We start from the raw sequence: 10,985 nt of genomic DNA on the forward strand, positions 1-10,985 counted from the left end.
TAAAAGACTTAAATCCAACAACAGAAAACTTTACTGATTTAAAACTCTTTGTGATTAATTCCAGTGAAGATTCAAGATTGCCTAATTTCTTGTAACGTAAAACAATTAAAACATTTATGAACATTCCTCTCTCGTCTTTCTTTCAACTGGGTGTTTTTAACAAAAAAAATCCCCAAACCTTCAACTGTTCAAAGCATGGATATGTAAGATAACTACCTACATTAACAGTACCACTTTTACAAGTCTTAAATTCAAATAACTTAAGATGCTCTGTATTGTTGGGAATTTTAAAACAAGTTTTACCTGTGAAGTACTTCTGTAATTTACATATTTCAAAAATACAAGAATCCTTACTCCAAATATATTACACACATAAAATATGTACAGCCTTTATATCTACAAAGCATTTAATAAATATTTTAAATGGGGGGTCTTTCATTAAATGGCGGTAAAGGTTTCTGAAAGATAGAACGAGTATAATATTCCAAAATATCTCACTCTAACCATGTCAAAATATACTGCAATTTCTCCAGATCACTTCTCATTGGTTGATATATACTTACAAGTTAATACAAACTATGGAACACTTTTTTATACTTACAAGTTAATACAAACTATGGAACACTTTTTAAAAAGGTAATAATTTAAAATCTAATTCTAAATGAACAACTTCATTATACTACAAGAATGTTATAAAGTTTTGATCAGCTACTTTACCTGGGCTCCTTCTCCATGGTATAAGCAATTCACCACATTGTCTAGAAGGTTGATATCCAGTTTTTGGCTGAAATCGAGCAGCTGACGAGCTGCATGGTCTGCTAACATTGTCATAATTGCTGGCATAGATTACTGTAAATAAAGAAAAAAATTTAAGGTGCCTATGAAGTTTTGATATTACCAGTCAAGAACTTTCTATTCATATTATTTTACTTCAACCATGTTCTTGCAAATATTTTAACAAGTATTTTAAAGGCTACCTAAATAAATAGTAAAAGCAAATAAGTGGTGAAGATACTCTAACTGCTTTAGTTATTAAGATCTATTTTAAGACCACAGAAAACTCTTATTGTTCTACTCATATTTAAAAAAAAGTTACCCCTGGGGGTGTCTGGGTGGCTTAGTGGGTTAAGCATCTGACTCTTGATCTCCGTTTAGGTCCTGATCTCAGTTTGTGAGATTGAGCCCGATGGAGCTCTACGTTATCTGTGCAGAGCCTGCCTCTGATTCTCTCTCTCCCTCTCTGCCCTTCCCTTGCTCATGCATGTGCGCACTCTCAAAATAAACCTTAACTATGAAAATAAAGAATTACTCCTAACCTATTTTACTTTATTTTTTAAATCTTTTTTTATTGAGACAGTGGGAGTGGGGGAGGGGCAGAGAGAGGGGGACAGAGGATCCAAAGCTGGCTCTGCACTGACAGCAGCAAGCCCAATGTGGGGCTGGAACTAACAAAGTGAGATCATGACCCAAGCTGAAGTTGGATGCTCAACTGACCAAACCACCTAGACACTACCCCCAACCTATTTTTAAATGAAACTATTAGGAATTTATGGCCCTAAAAATCGATACAGTTCGAAGTCTTAATCTCAAATTTTTAGGTACAGATGAAGTTTAAGTGGATTTCCCCTTTCCTAAGTAGGGTCTTTTAATTCCGTAAAACTCCTTTCCCTGCATTGCATGCTACCTTAATTTTTAAGATATGCTGGGAAGAACAACAGGAAGATGCTAAAAGTTAAACATGGTATACGAGTTCTCCTACTGTATATACCAATAATCAGCAAGAACCACAAGTCAATCAAATATGGTACCCTTATACTCAACAGCACTTAAAATTTTTATACTCAGTCTACTTATACTTTTATACTCAGTATACTTATACTTAAAATTTATATATATATTTTGTTTCTTTCAACCCTCAATGATTTTGGAGATTAAAATTACAAGTGTACAAATTCCTTGAACATATGTATGTCTAAAAAATACTTTATGATATGTCAGAAGAATTTTTTTCTTAACTTCCAGGTATTCATTGGCAAGGTGAAAAGCTATTAAAAGCCTGCCAACTATTTGCCAAATAAATACAAATTCTATGATAACAGAAAAGTGAGCTTCTTCACCTCACATAATATACTGGCTAAAACCTACCAGTTCATATGCAACGTTATCTTTTTAAGAGGATTCTAATCAAGATGCTGGCACACATTCACATTTTTATTGCCCAGCATTATAAAGATCTTTCCTTTGCTTTTTCTTCAAAGCCAGTGCTACTCAAGGTCTGACTGACTAAATCAGTACTCCTTAACCTTTTTGGGCCAAGATGCATTACAATCAGAAGAACATGATGGTGCCTGCCAAATTTTAAAAACTCACAATATTGTATACAATTACAGAAAATGCAGGACATCTTGAAAGCCATGCATGAAACCTCAGGTTAAGAACCCCTGGGTTACTGTAGTTAGACCTAAAAAGGTCAGATGGTCACCTCCACTTCTCCCCCTCTTAAAAACCTTCCAGGATAAGGAAATGGGTGGGTGGCTTGATTATGTTTGTACAAAGTAGGTTGGTAGAAAAGAGACATTATTTCTTGGCTACTTGATAGCAATTTAAAAATGTTCGTAACAATGGCAGCAATTTCAATTTTAACTGAAATGTTTTACTTAATGATAATGCCAGTTACAAAAAAACCCAGAAGTGTAAAAAATGAGTCAGTTAAGTTACAGATGACGTAAAAATGAAGAGTTCAAGGATTTTTATTCTTCTGACGCCTTTCAGCCCATTACTGACAGCAAAAACTCATAAGATTTCAAAAATTTTTATAGCATTTATTTAAGGTTTTCAATACAAACAGAATACCTGACACACATTAATGAAAATCTTTGCTCTAAATACTAAAATACTAATATCAAAGCAAAAATATATATATTCCACCAACAAACGTAAATTTCCTCCCTTCAAGTACAGTAAGATCAGAACAGTCTAAAAATTGAGGCTGAAAAACAATGCCCCCACAAAGCACCAAGATGTACAGAACAAAAGTTTTCAATTTTTGGTTAAAAACTGAACGAACTTTTCTAAGTAGTCCTATCATAATTTAATAACCCAAACAAAAAGAACAATTTGACTGTAAAAAGTTTCACTTTCAAGTACACTGTCCTTACAGAGTTCTTGTGGATAAATTCTTGTGAAAAATCAGGGTTAGAATAGAAGCTCGTGTTAAATACAGTAGTTTGCCATCCTTAAAACTACCGACTATCTTCGAAATGACCTACCTATTCTTGAACTGTACAGAAATGGCGGCTTTCTGGTCAATGCCAAGCACATTTAGTCCCCCAAATCAAACAGCTTCCAAAACATTCTTTCCACTAACAGCAGTGTCCCACACGCTTACGATACACAATCAGCCCGATAGCAAACAGCCATCGCTGGAGAGGTGAAACCACAAACGCTTTCTTTTCTCCTTGGGACACTCAATCCTAAAATCCACTCACTGGATAGCATATACAAGGGATTATCCAGCAATGTGACTCTACAAGTGACTACCAAAATACCTTCAGTGCCACTTCAAACTGAAAAAGCAAGCAGCTACACACTGCCAGCTCCCATCCAAACTATAACCGTTGCTTTATGATTACTAAATAGTAGGTCAAAAAACAAGTCGCTACAAGGAGAGACTGCTACTTAGATGTGTGGGCAATTGCCTGCTTCATTCAGTAGAAACACACCTCACTAAGGCCCGCCCTCCCCTCGCTTCCCACCCGAACCGATTTGCAGCACTTCTAACTATAGCATACCGGAGCACGCACTCACCCCGCCCATACTCGGAGGAGGCATTTAGACCAGGCGCCTGAAGTTCACCGCCCCATTCTCTATGCAGCATGGCCTCTGCGTGATCAGAGGAGGTCCGGGGTGGGCAAATCTTTAAAGCTTCCTCTACTACACCACTTCTTCCCACCCACCCCAAACTCGAAGACCTCGAAATGAAGGAGAATCAGGGCATCATCCACCGTACAAAGCCAGCAGCAAGCGATTCGATCACTTAACACACTCAACCCCCCCCCCCCAACAAACTACAGCACGGAATCCCAATTGCAGGACTCTGAACAATCAACTAACCTCTCCTACATCTAATCCTACCATGCAAAAAACCAGAAAGATTTTGAGTTTCCTTGCAGGAGGAGGAGGAGGGACTCAACGGCCCCTCCCTCCCCCGATCCCAAGCTCTCCACCGAGGGGCCACGTGATGCAGGCGGACGTTTCAATGCTGCTGCACTAAATATTTCTGGAAACTTCCACTCCTAATAATTTACAGAGATGTTCCTGAAATCACCCCAACTTCTCCCCAGCCCCCTGGGCTGGGGAAGCCCTTCCACCCCCACGCCGGCTCCACTTCACTATCACACGCTCCTCGCCTTCCTCCACCGCCACCCGCACACGCGAATAACCCAGCAAGCGCTACCCTCCCGCGGCCGCCTCCCCGCCTCCATCCCCCAGCGGCAGAAGCGGCTCCATTCAATCGCAGGCTCTGCTGTGGGCCCGCCGCCGCCTCCCGGGCTCGCCTCCCGCGGCCGCCGCCGCGCCCCACGCCGGCCTCCTCCCGCCCGGCCGCCGCCCGACCCTCGGCCCTGAAGACACAGTCGACTTACCCAGAGATTGAACCAACTGCTTCTTCTTTCCTTGTCGGGGGATTAGGGCGAGGGAAGGTGGGGAGGGGGGAGAGGGGAGGAAATCAAGGTGGGTTTCACAGTTTTCCCACCTTAAAAAAGGAAATTAAAAAAACGAAGAGGATAAGGGCAAAAAAAAAAAAAACCTCAACAATATTTACTATTTCAGGGACACCCCCCACGACACACACCCACCCGCCCCCCCCCAAAAAAGAAGGGGAATTAATCCGTGGAATAAATGCTCGCGCCTGGCTGGGGAGTGAGGGAAGGGGGAGGGGAAAGGGGTCAAGTCCCAAAGATTCAGCCCCAGGGGGACCCTCCAGCCACAGGCGGCAGCAGGAGCGGCAGGAGTAGGGGGTATAGAGTCCACAACGTCGGGGGACGCTCTGCTGCCAGTTGCAGTCCGACTCCCCCCTACCAAAATACGGCTCCCTCTCTCACGCGGCTCCGGCGCTGGGCCCCCCCACCCAGGCTCGCCTAAACTTTCCCCCCTTCTCCTGCTCCTCAGCGACTGGTGGTTCCCCCCTCCCCCTCTGGGTGGTTGCACGGACTGCAGCAGCAAAGACTGGAACAGGCACCGCCGCCGGGGCTGTAGCTACTGTTGCTCTTGCTGATGCTGTAGCTCCCGCTGCTCCTGCCGCGGCCGCTGCAGCCGCTTCTCCCCCTCCTCCTAGTGCCTCAAACTCGGAACCGGTTGAAACCGGTTCAGACTGGGAGATTCCATCTCGGTTGAGTTTTCAGCCCATGGCGCCGCGGAGCGTTTGGAACCTGGGCCTCCGCCCCCAGCCCGCTTGCCCATTGGCCGGTTCCAGCCACTGCCGCGCCATCAGCCTACCTCTTATTGGCTAGATCCCCCGTCAATTCCACCTCAAGTCTCCACACGAGCCCGCCGCTTCGGCCCCCGCCTCTTTCCAGCAGCGATTTGCCTGCAGAGTGGGGGAAGGGAAGTGGGGCGGGTCGAAAAGGAGTGAGGAGGGGGGTAGAGGAGGAGGTGGGACGGAGAGCTGTGCCCAGCGGAGAAGAGAGCAAAGAGAAGCCGCGCGGAGGATTGGTTCGAGCGACCTGTCAATCAAACGCAGCCCGCCCTCGACTTCCCGTTCCCCTCCCGCTGCTCCCCCTCCCAAAGCTCAGCCCTCAGGCCCGGCCTTTCCAATCCGCTCATTGGCTGGTGCCTTTGGTGACGGAGAGGGTGGGGCGCAGCTCGTGAGCTGGTGGCGGCGCGAGTTTGAGCGCAGCGCGCGGCTGCAGTCGCTCGGCTTTCTCCGGATCCGCGCTGGCCCGCTCCTGCCTGCTCCCGCCAACCTGCGGGGCCCGAGCCCGCAGTGACCGGGACCCACCCCCTCGCAGCGCTTTGAGAATGGAGAGGACACTCAGTTGCTTTTTTAATCGAGGAGGTGGAGATGGCAAAAAAGAGCGAAAGGAACGCAGGGGAGGGCAGTTGTAGGCCTCGGACCTCTCATCCATTTTAAAGGCCTACGTTTTGGGCCAGGGAGTTGAGGGGGAGAATAACCTTGAATGAATTTGGGGTGAGATATGGGGGCGTGCACTCTAGGTGCCTGGTGATCTTCTCAGAGTCTTGGAAAAGGTACCTGAGTGGTTCTTGAACAAGGCTCCTTCAAATTTTAACGAGGTGTCTCCAGGCTGGAGTTTGCTCCAAGGACTAACCCTTCCTAGAAACTAAGACACTATAATTTCTGTAATTGGTGTAACCGGTATTTTTGCTGGGTTAGGGTGCATGCCAACAGCTTCCCACCAGGTGCCCTTGACTTTTCTTTTCAACATAGCTGCCCTTCACGTTCTTCATCATCCCAAATAGTGACTTTCCCTGAAAGTCACATGCACGTGGCCTTTCACGTGGTTGCCTCTCGTTTGTCCCCAACTGCCCTCCAAATCAGCTTTACTGATTTTTCTTAAGAAGCATAAAGTAACCCACCAAAATTTTCTAGGCCCATTGTGCCACCGAGAGGTTTAATCATGATTTATTAAGCCACAATTTCAACAGCAAATATTCATTACAATCAACAATAGCTAACACTAATGCACTACTTAAGAAAAACTCCCTCATCCTCACATAAAGAAAAATTGTAACTCAACTCTTGGATTTACCAAAATAATATTTTACCAACATAATATTTCACACCTAAGATTTTTACTCACTGCCTAACTGAATAATATCAAACCATAATATATAACATACACTAGTCATTTGGAATACTTCTATTCTATTACAACTGGACAACTGGAGCTGTCCTTTTTTAAAAAAATTTTTAATGTTTTCATTTATTTTTGAGAGAGAGAGAGTGGGAGAGGGGCAGAGAGAGGGAGACACAGAATCCGAAGTAGGCTCCAGGCTCTGAGCTGTCGGCACAGATCCCAATGCGGAGATCAAACCCGTAAATCCCAAGATCATGACTTGAGCGGAAGTCGGACACCCAACTGACAGCCACCCAGGCGCCCCTGTCCTGTTTTTTAAAAACTTTTTCCTTCCACATTTTCAGCTCTTGTACCAGGCCACTTTTGTTGTTGTTGTTAGGTGGCAGAATAATAGGAATAAAAACTGGGAGTGAGAACTGGCTCTACTCAGAGTGTGCCCTTGGGCAGGTCGCTTCACCTCTTTGGGCTTCGGTTTCCTTCTCACCCATCTCACCCATTTAATGAGGCTTACATCATCAATGCCTGTCTTATCCATGTAAGGATCAAATGGGTATGAAGAAGCAGTGTGACCCATAAAGTTCTGTGTGGATTGTAAAGTTCAAATAGTCTCAGTTTGCTGTCCCTTTGTCTGTTTTTTTTTTTTTTTTTTTTTTAACGTTTATTTATTTCTGAGACAGAGAGAGACAGAGCATGAACAGGAGAGGGGCAGAGAGAGAGTGAGACACAGAATCTGAAACAGGCTCCAGGCTCTGAGCTGTCAGCACAGAGCCCGACGCGGGGCTCGAACTCACGGACTGTGAGATCATGACCTGAGCTGAAGTCCCACGCTTAACCGACCGAACCACGCAGGCGCCCCTCCCTTTGTCTGTTTATATCCCATCTTTAAATCATACCTCCCTAGGAGGTCCTCTCTGTGAATCAGATGTAAATATTTAGCCCATCATTTTTGCCTGGAGTTAACCAAAATGGAGTATTTAATATCAACTTGTTATTAACAAGTGTAAAAAGAAGTGACAGGAGCAGATATTTGATGACTGTATTTTCAAGATCAGATTCAGAACAAAGGTCTGACACATTTGATACTGCTTTCATTACCTTCATTTACTGGAATCAAACAGATTTCAAACCTTGGAGTGGGCTATGAATAAGGAAATGTAAGTAAACTGTATTGAGTGCCTGCCAGCTGTCTAGCAGGCTGAGACTTTTTTGTACAATATTTCACTTAACTCTCATAGCAATCCTGTCAGATAGTTATTATTTTGCAATTTCACACTTATTTCCCTCTCTTCAAACACACATGCATATACATACACACAGGTACACACCACCCCATAGTGGTTGAGTCAATATTAGAACCTATGTTTGTGTTCTTTGTACTAGTTCACATTGTCTTACAAAACAACATTCATCGGAAGTAAGAGAAACGGAAACTCATAAATTCCTTTTTAACACTACTTATTTCTATTTTTAAAAACTTTTTAATTTAAAAATATGTGAGCATGGCTAACAACTCAAACTATAAAGAAGTATCTGTAGCAAAAAGTAAAAGTTCCCTTTGTGTATCCCCCCAGTTCTTTTTCCTGCCCACAAATAATCATCGTTAAGTGTGTAGTGTGTTTTTTGAGGTATTTTCTATGCATTTACAAATATATTTGCTTTGTGTTTTGTTCAATATATATATGACATCATACCATACATATTGTTCAGTGACTTGCTTTTTACTTAAAAGATCAGAATATATAAATCCACCTCATCCTTGTTAACAGTGCCATAGCCTTCCCCATCTTCTTAGTACCATAAATGATTTAACCATTCCCCTACTGAGTCCAATGGCTGTTTCTAGTTTTTCCTCTTAGAAATAATGCTGCAATGAATATCCCTGTACATTAATCTTTTTTTTTTTTATTTTTAATGTTTATTTATTTTTGAGAGAGAGAGGGAGACAGAGCATGAGTAGGGGAGAAGAAGAGGGAGACACAGAATCTGAAACAGGCTCCAGGCTCTGAGCTGTCAGCACAAACCCCGGCGCAGGGCTCAAACTCACAAACGGTGAGATCATGACCTGAGCTGAAGTCGGATGCTTAACCGACTGAACCACCCAGGTGTCCCCTGTACATTAATCTTTGGGCACAAATGTGAATACATCTCTAGGATAACATCCTAAAAGTGGAACAGCTATATGAAAGGTATGTATATTTGTTATTGTGATAGGTACTGCCAAGTTATCCCCTGAAAAGGTTGTGTCAATTTACATACCCACCACAGTATGTGAATACTACCTGTTTATTCCCTGTCAAAGCCATAAATATTTGCTATTATGATCACACCAGAGTCAAATAAACAATCTTTGAATTGTAATTTAAACTTTTGATTCTGAAGACAATCTCCCCTGTGAGCTCTTCAAGGAATGCATAAATAATAAGATTAAATGTCCATATAATACAGCAAAAAAAAAAAAAGTTAAAGGATAGGGAAAAACTATATTATCTTAAAATAGAATTGGTCATTTCACTCTTTTTGAGAAAACTGATACCACTTTGCACTCAGAGATAACAGCAGTGATCTTCCAACATGCATTTCTTCCTACCAGAGGACACTGGAAGCAAAAAATGGGCATTGGACAGAATATACCACAAGTGTGACTCACTGGTTGTATTCATGTATTGAGCACAAATTGACAATTCCATGGGCTTTCTATTCCAATGAATCTCTAGGGCATGACTAAGATTTGTAAGACCTGAAAGGAAACACTGGAAGAAATATTTCTCTGTGAATATCTTATACGGCAATAATTGTTTTTCTATTTACTCTTAAAAATGCTTCATAAAATAGTACATCACATCACAACCATAGATTTAAAAACGTTACTCATGTAACTTGGACAGCAGCATAATTGGGTATGATGCTCAGAGATGGAGGTGGGAGAGAAGGGATACCCTTTTCAAGAAAAAATTAACCTGGGAAGGCATAGTCCAGGTTACCACCCCATTCCTATCTACCTCAATTTACAATGTCTACAATGTTTATGGAGAATTATGAATAAATTGTTTGCAGAGCTAAATTCTCTTCTGTGTCCAAGAGCTCAGCAAATAATCTATATGCAGTCTGTGAAACCTCAAATCAATCAGGAGCAGAATCAGCAACTGTCTGAAAGTGAGTTGTTGCCTTTTTGAGAACATAGCAAAAAAAAAAAAAAAAATCTGACAAGGCTGCTAAGTCTCAGAGTTATAGTTTGACTGTCAGAAATTTATACAGTTCTGTTAGGTGACATTCAACAATGGGTCTCAGACTCTCTTACTCATGGAGAAATGAGAAATGAAATATCATTTAACTAGGATCATTCTCAAGCACAATAGAGGAAACCACAGAGCTGTATTTCTAAGCCAAAAATAAAAATATGTCAGACATAAAACAAAACACTAGGGAAGGTGGAATTAGTACCTGTAGCTTGGAAAGATATGCCATTTCTTTCACATGCAAATGTATCGTTATCTATTAGGCAATGGGCATAAGAAAAGTAAGTTAAGGGGTGCCTCGGTGGCTCAGTCTATCGAGCATCTGTCTGACTCTTGATTTCAGCTCAGGTCATGATCCCAGGGTTGTGGGATCGAGACAGATTGTTGGGTTCCATACCGAGCATGGAGCCTGCTTGAGATTCTCTCTCCCTCTCCCTCTGCCCCTCTCCTGCTTGTGCTCTCTCTAAAATAAAATTTAGGGGCTCCTGGGTGGCTCAATTGGTTAAACATCTGACTTTGGTTCAGGTCATGATCTCACAGTTTGTGAGCTTGAGTCCCACATTAGGTGAGCATGAGCCCCGCTTTGGGTGAGCATCATTTCTCTCTCTCTCTCTCTCTCTCTCTGTCTGCTCCTTGTTCACTTGCACTGTCTTTCTCTTAAAATAAAATAAAATACAATTTAATTTAATGTAATTAAAAAAAAGAAAAGTTAAAAAAAGGAAATGAGGTGACACTAATCCATTCATTCAACAAATATTATATTGAGTATTTAGTGGTCGCTGTTCTAAAGGCTGAGGATTTGAGAGGAAACAAATCCTATAAAAATCCCTACCTTCAATGAGTTTTTAGTCTCACAGAGGACACTGGAAGTAAATAACAAATAAGTCAGAGAAATCATGTGTTGTATGGAGATAAGTGCTAAGGTTAAAAATGA

The 10,985-nt window shown here is 42.3% G+C and overlaps 1 protein-coding gene across 6 annotated transcripts in view; it reads right to left on the reverse strand.

The window, feature by feature from the left end:
* Window positions 1-5,515, reverse strand: part of XPO1 (exportin 1) — a 45,611-nt gene extending 40,096 nt beyond the window's left edge. For 4 of the 6 annotated variants that reach the window (XM_042932368.1, XM_042932377.1, XM_042932373.1 and 1 more), the window contains exons 1-2: window positions 4,644-5,427; window positions 718-849 (exon numbers count right to left, since the gene is read on the reverse strand). In XM_042932368.1, the coding sequence (XP_042788302.1) occupies window positions 718-843 (126 nt within the window). In that variant the 5' untranslated portion in view covers window positions 844-849; window positions 4,644-5,427. Of the gene's footprint in view, window positions 1-717; window positions 850-4,643; window positions 5,428-5,496 lie in introns of those variants that run through there. The other 2 variants (XM_042932369.1, XM_042932371.1) reach the window with 2 other exon arrangements.
* Between the last annotated feature and the right edge of the window lie 5,470 nt (window positions 5,516-10,985).

The sequence above is a fragment of the Panthera leo genome, chromosome A3 (assembly GCF_018350215.1).
Source record: "Panthera leo isolate Ple1 chromosome A3, P.leo_Ple1_pat1.1, whole genome shotgun sequence".
NCBI lineage: Eukaryota > Metazoa > Chordata > Mammalia > Carnivora > Felidae > Panthera > Panthera leo.